The sequence below is a fragment of the Vidua macroura genome, chromosome 4 (assembly GCF_024509145.1).
Source record: "Vidua macroura isolate BioBank_ID:100142 chromosome 4, ASM2450914v1, whole genome shotgun sequence".
NCBI classification, from domain to species: Eukaryota; Metazoa; Chordata; class Aves; order Passeriformes; family Viduidae; genus Vidua; species Vidua macroura.
In genome coordinates this window covers 55,244,052-55,258,952 of record NC_071574.1, presented here as the reverse complement: position 1 = coordinate 55,258,952, position 14,901 = coordinate 55,244,052, and the positions used below count along the sequence as shown (strand labels likewise).

The window sequence follows — 14,901 nt, the reverse complement described above, 5'->3', positions numbered from 1 at the left end:
AAGAAGCTTCTCACTGCGAGATCTTCTGTTATGGTGTCCTGACCAGCAGTGACATCCCCCCAACTCCAGAACACAGACATTGCTTGAAAACAATCCATTCCATGCTTAATGATTTGGGGACTGTAGTTAAAAGTAGGAGGTGAGAATGAACCAATACTGAAAGAGGACTTTTAGAAAGGAACATTTATTATTTAAGGCCCACATAGTTTTCTTGGAGTGTCCCCATCTCACAGCTATTCTGATGCAGAATAGGCTGTTCTTTACAGTACTTGTGCAGTCTGCATCTTTTGACTTCATCAACTCGCAGTTAAAACAGTTCACACTTGTCCAGGAAACTTGCCTCTTTCATGTGCCCTTTATGCATTCCTCTCTCTTTGTAATATAACATTAACTAATTAATTAAATTAACAGCCGGTTTCTTTGTTTCCATCTGGGAAATTTACTCTGCTCCAGCTCCCCTCCTTAAAGTTAAACAGCACTGAACAAGCTTTTTTAAGATACAGGCTTTTCATTGTTCTCTTTGCACAAGATGTGGTCAGATACTGTTAGTCTTTAAAAGCTGTTTTATTCACCAGCAGAAAAGATAACGCTATGCACAGACTTCACAATTCAATCAGAGTTCATCAGGTTTAGACACATTTTCCAAATCTTTATATGCTATATGATTAAAGTTTTAGTATTTTTTTACCCATAAAAATATGTTTCAACTGGGATGGAGCTTGCATGCCAACTATATTAGTAGAGAAATTGTTTCCTGCTGCATTTAATAGTACTGCAATGATTTCACAGTTAGTTTTCCAGATTTTGCTGACCCGCAGAAGCAGCTTGTACAACTCCATGTCCTGCTCCTGTCTCCTGGAGGGTCTACATAGCAGGCAAAGGCTTTTCTCAAGGCTCTTTCAACCCCTCTTCTGTTATTTCTTAGGTAATTGCAATAGTTAATAGAAAATGTAAAGTTTATATAGCTTTTAGCATCTGTGTTGTGTTATTTTCTCACGTACTGTGTATCTAAGATACTAGATTGAATTTGGTCTTTAAAGGCTGTGTTATTCTCGTTAAATGGCTCTAAACAGAATGCTGTAAAGTACCACAGGTTTGGACAGGACAGAGGACAAACAAACTTTACTGCCATTCAGTGTCTTGATAGAAACATCATAAGCAAAAGTGGGGTTTTTTTGGTCAAGATTTTAAGGACAATGAAATCACGGTTGAATCTTTGTGAAAACTTAGTTTTCCTGGTTTCAGTTGTGTGAGATCAGATTTGAGACTCTTTCTTTTCTCGTTTTGTTGATGTTTTGAGAGTGCTGTAGTACACACCGAACCTAAACTGCAGAAAGCTCTCCTCAGGTTATCTGCACTGGCGGTGCGATAAGGGCAAGTTTAACGAAGTCCAAGGTCTCGCTTTGCCCTGTAGCTAAAACATTTTATTTTCACGTTGTGCCTTTGCTGAATCCGGCCCAGCCGGTCTGGATCTGAGGGGGCTCCAGGACACGCCTGGCGGCCCGGGGGAGCCGGCGCTCCGCAGGTCCCGGCACGGGCTGGCGGGAGCCGGGCGGGCCCCCCGAGGGGCTCGCTGCTCCCCGCTCCCCGGCAGAAGCGCCCCGGCGCCCGGCGATGCAGGCGGCCCGGGCGCGGTCCCGGCACCTGCGGCTGCCGCCGGTCCTGTCCCGTCCCGGTCCCGTCCCGTCCCGTCCCGTCCCGTCCCGCCCGCTCCGCCCCGGTCCCGTCCCGTCCCGGCCGGGCCGGGCCGCGCTGTCCGGGGAGCGGGACCGGGGCCGCGCGCCGCTCGCCACCGCCTCCCCGGTGACGTCACCGCGCGGTGACGTGTCGCCCGGCGGCGCGGGGGCCGCCGGAAGCGGCGGAAGGCGGCGCGGAGCGGAGCGGGTTGGTGCCGCCGGAGCGGCAGCGGCGCAGCGCGGAGCTCCAGCCCTGCGTTCCTTCCTTCGGTCCTTGTGTTCCTGCCTTCGCTCCGCGGCAGCGGCGGTACCGATGAGCGGGCTCCGAGCGCCCGGCGTGCGGTCGGTGCCGACCTGCCTGCTCCTGCTGGGGCTGCTCCTGCCCGCCGCCGCCGCGGGGTGCGAGCTGGAGGCTGCGGACGGCGGCGGCCGGCGGGGAGGACGGGGAGGCGCGGCCGCCTCTGCGGCGGAGCCGGTGACAGGTAACGGCCCCCGCGCGTCCCGCCGGCGGGCGGGCGGGCGGGCTGTCGGTGGAGGGGTGGGACGCTGTTCTCCCGGGCGCCCCCGAGCCGCCTCCCGCCGCCGGGGGGCCGGGCGCGGTGCGGCTCTGCAGAGGGCGCCGGGCCGGTCTGCAGGGGGTCCGGCTGCAGCGGCGGCACTGCGGTACTGCCCGGCGCGGCCCTTCCCGGGAAGGAGCCCGCCGCAGGATGTGTGCAGGATCCTGTTGAATAGCGATATTGTTGGGATCCGGAGCCTCCGCTTCCGCGTCGGCTGCCGCGGTGCCGCCCGTGCGGGTGTCCGGGGCGCCGCCAGCCGCGGCCGAGAACGGCCGAGCGCGCCCGCCCCGGCGCCGCACCCGCGGAGCGGCCTCCGGCCGGGACGGAGCTGCGGCGGGGACGGCGAGGGACTCGGCACAGGCAGCTGCCGAGTCCCGCTGTATCGCTGCACAGCTCCTGCGAAGGCAGAGGTGTCCATCCCTGCCCCCAGGGGGGTTTAGTTCTCGGGGAAAGTGGAAGGCATTCCAGCCTTAATTCTTTAAAGAAAAGTCACATTACCGTACTTAGGGCAATTGGGAATGCCGTACTTAGGGCAATTGGGAATGCCTGCAATCAAAACCAGCGGTTATACTGAAACGTTTAAAATAATCTGATTTCAGCAGGCTTTGATGGCTCTGAATGGCTTATACGTGTTCTGAATCTATCTTGTAATGAACAGGAGGAAGCTTTACTGCCTTTAGACAGTTCACTTAAGAAAATGGGATTTGTACGTTAGGAAATTCTCGGAAACATTTAGAAGTTTGTCTTGTTTCATAATGTGCTTTTCAAAAAGCTCCGTAATTGGAAGGAAGAACATGGAAGGTGGACGAAACAAAAAAAACCCATCTCCCTTCAGAATCAAAGTAGTGTCTGTTTCTCAGAGAAAAACTTCTGATGTTGTTTGGAATAGTATTGACACCCTGAACTGCAAGTGTTGAACTTCAGCTGATGACACATACTTGGGTTTCTTCTCAGCCCAACACCTTAAAGACGTGAATTTTAATTAGAATTAATGAAACTTCAGCAGCAGTCGTGAAATAACTCCAAGGTAGAGATGCAAGGCTACGTGATCTAGCGGTCCTGTTTGGGGACGTGACGTTTCTGAAATGGGAATTGTCCAATCTGTTGGCTTGCTGGATGAACTAAGGAAGTTGGAACATCCGCAGTCTGTGAAGCAGCCGTTGTACCTCCCAAGGGTGTTGTGGAAGTGCTGTATCAGAACAGCTCTCTCTCTTCTTGTTTTTTGATTGTGACTGATCTGGTTATAGGTGGTATTAAGCAGTTCTATCTATGATACTGCTGATGCTGTCTACATTTTGTGCTTAATCAATTTTGATGTGTCAGTCTGTATGGAAAAAAACCAAAATTTTTAAATGTTTTATGGATTGTAAAGGTACTGAGATGCCTATCAGTTGTGTTCTCTCCCACTTTATAGTGACTCTGGTGAAGAAGAAATACAATTATTTGAGAAATCTAACATGCTCTAAGTGGATTTATTGTGTTACATGACAATATGGCCTGGAAAATACATGTACTTAAAAGCTGTCTTATAAACAGCTTTAAATGTTAGGCGGTTTCAACATAGTTCTGTGTTCATCCACTTAATAAATACATGTTTCAATTTGTCATGGAGGTTGTTTGCCTATCGAACTAACTCCCAAATAGTTTTAAGTTACTTTTTGCAAAGCTGGAAGAACTCTTAAGGTTTGGAAAAAAGCAGATGACTTTTTCAGGGGGTGATTTTAGTTATATTATCTGTCATTTTCCTAAAAGGTGAAAGTTGCAAATGTGCTGCTGAGTTAGGAGAGAATGCCAACACTCCTCTGGAAAACAACAGGAGAAACTTTTAATTCAGTAATTTGGATTGGTTTGAGAAGTACAGTCCAGAAGATAAAAAGCTACTAAATATAAAATGCTGCACTAGGAAGAGGCTATGGAATGCTTAGATAGAGATGCTTGGGAAACAGAGTTGTAGGAAATAATTCAGGACTTCTAGTCACAAATTGGTCCAAATGAGCAACTTGCAGCTGGCAAAAGTAGATACCATCCTTGGATATGTTGATTGAGTTTAAATTACAGAAGGCTTTTTTTCTTTTTTTTTTTTCTTTTTGATAGCACTTTTATTTCTAGTTTTGAGTATTAAATCCAAATAGTATAGAGGAATGTAGCGATGTGGTTTGAGAGGTTCAGAACCTATGAATTAATTTTTTATTTCTCATTAAAGTACAGGATTATTTTGATGTGGTGGAAAAGGCTGTGGGATGGGTATGTAAGAAATGGTTCACAGAAGTACTGGGAGTTTTTTAAAGCTTTTTTTCTGTGTTTTTTTTTTTTTTTTTTTTTTTTTTTTTTTTAATGTGGTTGAGATGTAGGTTAAGAGGAAGTAGATTTTAGTGGGTGTGATTTAGATTAAATATAGGCTGGAAAGTTTTTACCTATAACAGTCAAATTGCATAAATTGTTACACAGGTTCCCAGTCTCAGAGGTTTTTATTGGCTTAGAGAAGAAACTGGCAAAGATAATCTAGATGTTTGACAGAAAAGGTATGTGTGATGAGTTTCAGGACTAGGGGAGAGCCTATGATTCTATTTTTGCCATGTTTTATCAGATATTCAGGTGTTTACTTAATTGAATATATAGATTATCATTACTGTTGTCTTTCCTGTGTATATGTGCCTTTTTAACAGTATAAATGACAGCTGAATATGTAATGTGACACTGTGCTTGAAGGTATTTAGCTGTGATTATGAAAATCGGACCAACAGAACTATGTCTCCCTTGGAGGGAACACCATGAGGCTGTTTGCTATTCACTCCAGCTCTGCTTGTTCACTGCTTAATTTGGTAGAAGGTTTTAAGGAACCTTCTGTTCTAAGCTTGAAGATAGCACTGGGTTTTCACATTTTCATATTCACCCAATTTTAAGTAGCTTTGTAATTCTGGATAATTATGGATTCTTTTATGTTTAAATTTAATCCATGATCATGGATTAACTTGGCTACCTTTAGGTGTGACAGAGAACCTGCACCTGTGTTTGGCTAATAAATTTCTCTCAAATTATGTCTTATAATATTTCAGACCAGTTTTAACTACAGCACTGCATTGAAGAAACAATAAGAAACATAATGTAACCTTTTTTTTTTTTTAATAATTCAAAGATTTTTCTTTTAATTACATTTCTATTCTGGAACTTAGCCATCATGTTAACACTCTGAGCTCTTCAAATTAATCAGACTTTGGCATTTGAGAAGTGAAGGTTTCTGGAAAATGTGTCTTTAGCTGCAACTCTACATTTGGCTTAAGCTGTTCTAATGTGGGTGGCTGTTTAAGTGGGGCTTTTTTCTCTGGATTGACCCCAGCTGGCCATGCAGACAATATTGTTACCAGAAGAGAGCTAGTAGGAGTAGGCATGCTCATCCCACTACTGGAAACCCACCAGGAGGGAAGGCGTTCTATGCTCTCTTTCTGCTTTGTATCACCTGACTTGCCCTAATGTTGTGATGAGCACTGTCTGTTGCTTTGGCTTGCAGGAATGTGACAAGAACCAAAGGCAACAGGTAAAATGATGAATTTCTTATCAGACTATTTCCTGGCTTACTTTAGGCCAGCACCAGTGCAAAGAGGGAGGAGCATGGTGTCAAGAGAGGGGAACAAGAATGGTCTGCTTCCTGTGATGGCACTTAGTGATAGTCTGAACAGAGCTGTTCATAGAATTTTATCACTAAGGTGACTGTGAAACTGCATCAGTGACCTTTTTGGGGCTTGAATAATGCATTTTGAATTTGGTGGTTGTGTGTGAGGCTTCGTGTATGGTGAGCTAATACAAAGAGGATGGTGAATTTGGGCACATAGTGAAATGAATTTGGCATGCACTTGTCTTAAAAGTTTGTGAGCTATGAGACTTCTGTTGCTTTCTTAGTAAACTGCTAGTAGATTTCTGTAGTGATGGAGACTCAGCATTACAGGTTTAGTTTTTTTTTTGTTTGTTTTTTTGCAATTTCATTTCTTCTGTTTGTCTCTAGTAAAGCTCCTTATAATCTGGTTTTACTGTTTCTGGTGGGAGGACAGAAATTTGAAGTCCTGTCTCCTCTAAAGGGTGTTGACTTCAAGCTATCATTTACTTTTTGATAGCATCTCAATGCAGTCATCTGTCGTTGAAAGATAATTAGTTTCTCAGTTAAATTAAGTTTTTAATTTCTTAGCATATTTTTTTATTTTTAGTGATGAAGAATAGAAGAAATTCAGGAGAGATCTGTGTTTTTACAGCTCAGTCAGCAGTTGCATTCTCATAACTATGAGATACAGTTAAAAAAGCTGTGAATGGATGAATTTGTAGACAGTTTTGAAACAAATATTAAAAAACAATTAACCAGGAAAAATCCTGGCCTTTATGAAGCTTAGTGGCATTGGACTCTCACTCAGAGATAAGACATCAAGCACTTGTAACTTCCTTTGCCCTTAACTGGGTTTTTTTTTACCTTACAGGCTTCCACTGTTTTGATTGTAACTCTTCAGTGCTTCTGCCAGTGTGTTCTGCACCTTCTGGTGTCCTGTGAGGTTTTTCCTTCACCTCTTCTGATGGTTCAGTCTTAGTGTTGTGATTTAGACACATTATTTAGCTGTTTTTTTCTTTTTCTTGTGTTAGAGTAGTAGTATGTAGCAGACCCTTTCTTAATACCCCCAGTGTTGCTCCCTGAAATGTTTGAGCTCTGTCATCTCTCCATCAGCAGGTTTTTGTGTTGCCCTTTCAGCTATAAACTTTCTGAAGGCAGCTCTGCTTTTGTGAGGACCTCCTACCCCATTCTGCAAAGCTGGGCCTACGCAACTTGGGCATGACTCATTTTCTTCTGCCTAACTCCAGGGATACTGATCTAGCATAACTAGAGTTGGGCTGCCATGGATTTGTCAAAAGAAGACTGTACCCAGTGACAGGAGCTGTTGATCTTGATAAAATTTCCTATGATGACACTGCTACTATGAAAATCACCTAAAAATGCTGTGGTTTTTTAGCATTTGTAGGAAGTAAGCAGTTTGATAGCCTTCTAATTGATTTTTAGGTTGTGTTCTCTAACTTGGACATCTTTACATCTTTTTTGTGTTTTTTGTGTTTGTCAATCAATATTTAGGAAGAGGAATGCATAGCAAAGAGCTGTGATGTGGGAAAGCCAAGATAATTTCTAGTGTTCTTTTTTAATTTTTTAGTGCATAGTCAAAGACTCCTCAGAAGTCAAAAATGTATTATTTTACTTAAGTGTTGACTAATTTACTGCAGAAATCCTGATATATGAGAAGACTTCATTGGGATTAGTCTGTTACAACCTGCCTGTGAAACTGGCTTTTTAAAATACAGAAACTTGAGATGTTTATCTTGACCACATAGGCAATGTGTAAAAAATAAATAACCACAATGTTTGTTGTTCTGAAATAAGCATATACACATTTTTAGAAACCCAGGTAAGTTTCAAGTTATTACATAAGTTAGTGTTATTCTGCCTTTGGTTACTACTAAGTATTGCCAGTTACTATGGAAACTGCATATCTGAAAGAGGAGGGGTGAATAAAATTATAATGTGTTGTTAAAATTTAGAATCAGCACAAACAGAATGTGATGATTGTCAGAAAATTTGCGCTTGTTCACTTGACTTCTCTGAGCAATTCAAACTTAACTGAAGAGAGTTTATTTATACCTTTCCTCCCCCTGCCTGTTTCTTCTGGATCTTGCTCGTTTTCCTTCAAATCTGAAAAATCCATGGCATTTTTCAAAGAACTGGTAGAGGCGGGTGTCTTTAAATCTGTATAATGAGATGAAGTGTAGAATTTTAACTAAAAATTCATCTTGGAAATTGAAAATACTATGCTTGTCAGTAGAATTAAGAATAAAGAGCTCACAGCACTCAGAACTGTTGACTCATTTGTTTCAACAGAATTCAAATTAAGAGGTAAGAACCACTGACCTTTTCGATCTCATTCTTGTGGTGTCTAGCCAAGATTTTTAAGTATATCAGGAGATTTTCTCTCAATGCAGGCAGTGTTGTGTTACTGCAGGTGAATCTTCAGCGATTCCTAGATGTTGAGATGGGAAGGGAACACATCACTGAGTTACTGCAGCTTGTATTGCAAACCACAGGCAGCACCACAGAAGCTTGTGTAAATTGGAACTGTTGTTGAGGCTACTTGGATTGTGTTAAGCTTGACTTCTGCAGTAGCTCAGAATTTATAGGAGTGCAAAGATAGCTTTGATCCTTTTCCTCTAGGCAACAGTTTCTCTTTCCTGTCTTTTCTTATGCGTCATAAATCATTTAAAAACTGTCAGCAGTCCACCCCTCTGGAACTGTCTCCAGCTGAAATTTTAATACCTGATTTTTTTTTTTTGTGTGTGTGTACTGTGTTTCTGTAGTTAATGTTCATTTGTGAGAAATTGTCATATGCTCAGCTCCTAGAACTGAGATGAGTAGTTTACTAAAAACAGTAGTTTACTTTAACCTATTTAAAGCTGTGTTTAAAAGCAAACAAACCTTGTGATAGAGTATTAATTTAAGCAAGATTTTCTTGAATAAAAATTCGCTCAAGATGTTTTGGTTTTCTAGGTTCTGTGTACTTTCTCCTTAAAAGGAGAAACTTTGTGAAAGTGTGGTCTAAATGCTCCTTCTCACTTTGTAGTTTAGAATAAAGGAAGGGGTTAATTGTATGCAAATATGAAACGTGTGATAATGTTACAGTGATAAAGGAACGGTTTTTGTCAGTTCCATCTAATGGCTCCGTGAACTGAATTACTTAAATTCAGAGTTTCCTGCAAGTTAAATATGTTACTTAAAAAGGAAATTTTCGCACAAATGTTATGATATTTTTAATAGTAAATAACTCCTTGTGGCTTCCCTGGATATTTGTCAAGACAATCTCCTGAATGGGGGGTGGGGTTTTTTTTGTTTGTTTTGTTTGTTTTGTTGTTTTTTTTTTTTTTTTAAATGTAGCCTTTGACAAATGAGTGAATGGCCCAATAAGTGATTATTTTAAAGATATGCTCAGTTTTCATGTAGAAGTATGTTCAGTGAGCTTTGCTAGGGAATGATAAGCTTTGACTAATAACTTTTGTAGATCTGAATTTTTGTTGTCCCAGCCACAGGCTTTACTTGAAATGCATTCCTCCCTTCTGCCCTCACTAAGTAGGTGGGTCTTCTGTTTTTATAGCTAGATGTGAAGCATATAAAAAGAATGTTTCTCTCTAGTAGTCTGGAAATGACAAGCTTGATTAGTTTTTCCTCATTTTGAAGTGTTACACAGTATTTTCATTTGAAGAACAACGAACAAGAAAGACTATACTGTTAACAAATAAAAAGCATATGCAAATCAGGTGTTCTGTGATGATTTTTAAACAAATATGAAAGGTGGTTATTCTGAGTAGGAGTCTTCCTTCTACCATAGTTCTAATTCTAGATTGCTATATATGGCAGGTTGCAAGGTAACTTCTTGCTGTAACATTGTATATCTACGTGAAAATACTGCTGGCTTCAGTTATTTTCATTGCTTGAAGTATTAAAAATTGTTTTGAAGTGAAAATTAAATTGCCTTTTTTTTATTGCCAAGTACTTTTTACTGTTTTGCTAAATACAAAATTTAGATTATATAATATCATATAGTTGCAAAATTTATATTGTTAAGTGTCAGGAAGGAAAAATATATTTATATCCTTTCCTACCAGTGGATTTTAGTTGCAAATGAAATGTATAGAGACAGTTGTCTTTCCCAGAGTGTATTTTTAATTTTTATTTGAGAAACTTAACTTTTCCAGTATTTTTATGGAACCTGACTGTGTCAGTCTCTTGTTCATATCTGGTTCATGTTCTCTGAATATATTTACTGAAACTATCTGTGCTGTAGAAGGTATTCTATTTACTTTGGAAGCAGCACACTAATATGTCAGTCTAAAATACAGATAAGAGCCTCTGAGAAGGATTCCGTTGACATCAGTGTATGAGTCTTCAGTGTATGAGTATTCATTGGGTTTTCATTCCAAGACTGCATTTAAAGTTAAGTAATGTTTTGGTTTTGGTCTTGTGAAGCTCTGCTGCCAATAACTGGTTTTACAGTGACAGTGTTGCAGGCAGGGGCTGGGGACCTGTAGCTCTGCAGCTTTAGAGGATATTAACCTTGTGACTGGTTTAACTTGACCTTGAAATGGGCTGTTTCTGCAGGAAGGGCTGCTCCTCCTTTGTGCTTGTTGCTTTCTCTCCCTCCCTGCCTATTTTGTGTGTTCTGCCTTCTCACTTACCATGTCTGGAGGTGGACTGTTGGGGGAATTGATTGAGCTGAAAGCTGGGGTGTTTTTCATCAGGATCAGGTCTTTGCTTTGGTTCAGTGCACAGCTGCACAGCAGTATCTTGTGAGGAGATAAAAGTGTTGGGGAAAATTATAATTAACCATTTTAGTGGAAGCCTACACATGCCTAGTAAATAGCAGTTGAGAAAGGTGGGTGAGGGAGACTTGGCTTACAAAAAGCAACATTTTACCCAGATGTTACCAACTGTGAATCTGAAAAATGACATTCAGAATTGATAAGGAAGTACTTCGGCTATCCATAACACTTGGGGAGGCTTTTAGACTAGCAGTAGAGCCATGATTTTAGTAGGGCTTCTTAAAGAGATTAATTATTGTAGATGATAATAACTTTGCTTGCAGAAAAATGGATGGGTTGGAATGAAACTTTTATTTTGGGAGTTCTTGCCTATTGATTTATTGTAAGAGAGTTTATATCTCAAAATTAAAATTGCTTGCCAGGCATAATTCTTTACTTCTACTAAGTGAAACTGATGAAGTGTGATTTTTATTAATACAGGACAATAAGTACATGTCCTATTCTGATTCGGCTGCAGATGTTTGAAAGCTAAAAAACCCCACATATCTGAACTCTAAATGCATCCAATTGTGTATGTTAAACACTGTTATAAAAGAATCCAAATAAAGTTAGTTTGTTTTGTTTATTAAGTAAACATCCTAAGAAACTATGCATCTGTGATGTGTTATTCTTTTGTCTCCAGCACACTCGGAAGCTTGTTTTATGTTGCCTCATGTGTGTTTATAGTATCCCATGAACAGTAGTCAAGGGTCTAATTTCTCTTGATGTTGACGAGTGGTAAGACTTCCTTATTCCAACAGAGTGGAAGCTCTGTATGCAGCCTGCTCTGTGATCAGGTTCACAGAAATCAGTGTTTTCTTACAAAACACCGGTGAACAATCCCTGGTACTGTGTTGTCCTACTGGAAAGAAAAAGGATGCATCTTCACAGTACTAGATGGTTACAAATGGAGCATCAGAAATTTGGTGTGTAGTGGGGTGGTGAACTGGGACAATCTAAGCTGCTGTTGCTTGCACAGGTCTCTGAAATTATTTCATGATGCTGTGTGACAGTGATGAGATGGCAGTGTTGACATGCAGAAGAGTGGTGCAGGGAGAGAAAAGAGGAAGGAGCTTACTTCAATGAGTGCTTTTGTACCATTAAGTGTATTCTTAGTGTTGATTTAACTGATTAAATGGATCTCTGATTAGCTTTTATACTTGAGATTTTTAGGAGTGATTGTGCTTTGGAAAAAGCCTGGGTGTTGGTCAGGAAGAAATACTACGAATTATGAGTACAGAGGAATAGAATACAAATCATTGTGTCTTGAAAGGATATGTAAAACTAAAAAATATACAGAAACACAGAGAATATTCTGAGTTAGAAGGGATCTGGAGGGATCATTGAGTCCTGCCCCTAAGTAAATGACCCATACTGTGACTGAACCCACAACCTTGGTGTTACTAGAACCATGCTCTAAGCTAAGATACTTGAATCAAGCTTGCCAGTGCTTTTATATACATATTTTTGTGTAAGATAAGCTAGTAGGACTTCTTGGTGTTAAAAGACCTGCCCTGTGGCTGTAGTTATTTGGAAGCTGAAGGCACCTGCAATTTAGGCCTTCAGCAGGCCTAAAGAAGCAGGCCTGTCTTCTTCCTCATGCTGAGCAATTGTTGGTTTATTTTTTGCTGGGATAATATACTGCAATTAGCTAAGCAAAGGTTGAATGAACCTGGAAGCAAGGAAGGCCAAGAAGGTGGAGGGAGGGATGGAAATTCACTGTGATGACCAGATGGGTTTTGAGTCTTAGGAGGGAGATAGCAAGGGTGTGGTAGGCCTTTTTTGGAATAATGAGTACTGAAACAGGCAACTGTAAGAAAACTGGTTCTTATTTTCATGCTGTGAGACCTGGAGGCAATAATTGTAAAATCAGCAGAATGTTTGAAAATAAGTATCTCTGCCCCGCTTCCCAGTTTCCAGGATGAAGTGGGGGAACACGTGTGCATGAACAGGTACAGCTGAGCTAGAAATCTCATTGCAGTCGACTGTTTTGTAAAAGAAATATGTGTTGTTTTGGGGAAAAATTGCTGCCATCGCCCTCTGTACTGCACCATTTGCTGCTAGATAGTCCTTGGCAAGATTGAGTTGGGTGGGCACCTTTGAGTAAGGGCGGCTATTTCATATGTTTTTGCTAATCTTCTGTGAAACTACAGGTATGATTGTGTTGTTTGAGACAAAACAATTTGACCGTATGGTTGCCATTTCCTTTAGCATTTAATTTTTCTTTTTGTGCAAATGTTTAAAGTGATTGCTAAAATAGAATAAGGGTAAAGTACTTAAAGGAGAATGTCATAATGATGCAGTAAGCTGCAACAGTAGGTGGTTAGGTTTTGGGAGGTGTAACTCATTTGGTGTTTTCAGTTTGAGGACTAGCAAAATTTTTGCTGACGTTGACTTATTTTTAAAATTGATTTTATTGAACTATGTTTCTGCTGTTGATTTGTATTGGCTTGCAATCTCCTAACACAGAAATTTCTTTTCTGCCAGAAGTTATCAAAATTACAATGACTTTTTAAATTTTGATTTTCTTACTTAGTTCATACTTAGTTTTCTGTACCCAAAAGGTTGTCAGCAGCACATTAACATTCTTACAAAAGCCAAAGAACAAGACAGCCATTGCCTTGTTGCCCAAATTATTGTTTTTATTCTTTAAATATGAATGTAATAGTTGATTGTTCATTTGAATAGGTGTTCTGTACACTTTAGTGTAAATGTTTTAAGAAGTGTTTCTTTAATTCTGATAAGTTGTTGTTTGCTATTGTATTTTTGGGGTCTGTGAAGTGTTTGAGAAGACTAGGCAGAGAATAAGCATAGCAACTGAATATACAGAGTTTTCAGAATACAGTAATAGTGTAACTGCTTAAAGACTAGGTTTTGTGGCTTGCTATCTTTTACCTTCAGATCTGACCGTGAGTGGAGATTTTAGGCAGCTGTAAGGTTTTAGGTGATAGTGATGATTTTGCAGGTTGATCAACTAATTTTTGAAGATCATTCATCCAAATTGCTTTGGAAAATGGGCATTTGCTCTGTAGTTACTACGGGCCACTCTTATTTGTAGGATACTGAGGGATCATAACTAACTTCTCAGACTTCGTGGCCTCTTGTGTTTTCAGTCTGCCACCTGTCCTGCCCCCAAAGATTTATAAAGGTTATTGGAAGGAGAATAATTGTTTCACTGCTTCTTGTATGATTGTGAATACTTGAAGTGAAACTATCTGGTCTTGTGTTCTGCTCTGGAAACTGACTGTAAGAATGTTTCATGAACGTGTCTAGTTTGGTTTGCCTTCTTCAAAATTTTGTTGGTGTACACAATTAAAACAAAAGTGGAAGTGAAACACTCGCTGGTAACAAGGACTTGTTGTACATAAAAATTAAGGGAAATATGATGTTTAAAGGAGTGAAAATTGTGTTTGCTTTTCCAGGTCTGTGCTGTAGTTTGAATGATCATGAAGAACAAGCTTAGTTCTTCTAAGTTAATTGGAAATATAGTAAGAGACTGGTTGGAAGCTGGAAAGGAGCATGTATTTAACTATCAGGACAGACCTTGGCAAGTTTTGCATTCAGAATTTTGAGGAAGACTGACTTAAATACAAAATTCTTTGTTGCTTTTTGCACACAGACGAGAATTGGGAAAATCAACACTAAACCACTATGGAAAACAGCATCTGATGTCCTAGGATCAGCTCAGAGGCTGCCATTTATAATACTGCTTGGGTATTTCAAACCTCTTTTTGTTTGGCTAGCTAGTGAATTTGACCTCAGCACCTGACTACAAGAACAGTCTGTATTGTGTGGAGCTACAGCACATAAGGAATTTCCCTAAAGTATTCTGCTTAACCCCAGGTTGTTTGATACCTAGTGGAGAGGATAGTTCTGAGTCTTTTCTTAGTGTTAGTATGTGAGCTAGGTGTAAGTTAGAGACGTAGTAAAGGGTGAATTATGATGTTCATGCTGGTGTCAAGTACAAGTGCCAACACCAATAATGAAGTTCTCAATGTATTGCAGTGCTAGGGCAAGGTAAATGCTGTTCTTATCCTGTGCATCTTGCCCAAGAGTTTTAAGTAGCCTGTAATATTTGCATTGACTTTGACATGTTCACCTATTTTATGAAGTAGCCTCAACTGATAGTCTTGGATATTTTGAAACTTGCTACTTCTTTGGCCTATCTCAAACTGCTGTTAAACAGAGAATACTTCAAAGTACAAGTTGGAGCTGGTTTGTTTGTTAAATAGGCAAAGTCCCGTGATCTTACAGATTGTACTTTTCTGTTAGCAACTGAAATGGATATGAGGTTTAAT

General features: G+C 40.5%; 1 protein-coding gene across 2 annotated transcripts in view; it reads left to right on the top strand.

The window, feature by feature from the left end:
* The first annotated feature begins 647 nt into the window (after positions 1–647).
* Positions 648–14,901, top strand: part of STIM2 (stromal interaction molecule 2) — a 69,957-nt gene continuing 55,703 nt past the window's right edge. For both annotated transcript variants that reach the window (XM_053975327.1, XM_053975328.1), the window contains exon 1: positions 648–2,158. In XM_053975327.1, coding sequence (XP_053831302.1) covers positions 1,615–2,158 — 544 coding nt within the window. In that variant the 5' untranslated portion in view covers positions 648–1,614. The remainder of the gene's footprint in view (positions 2,159–14,901) is intronic.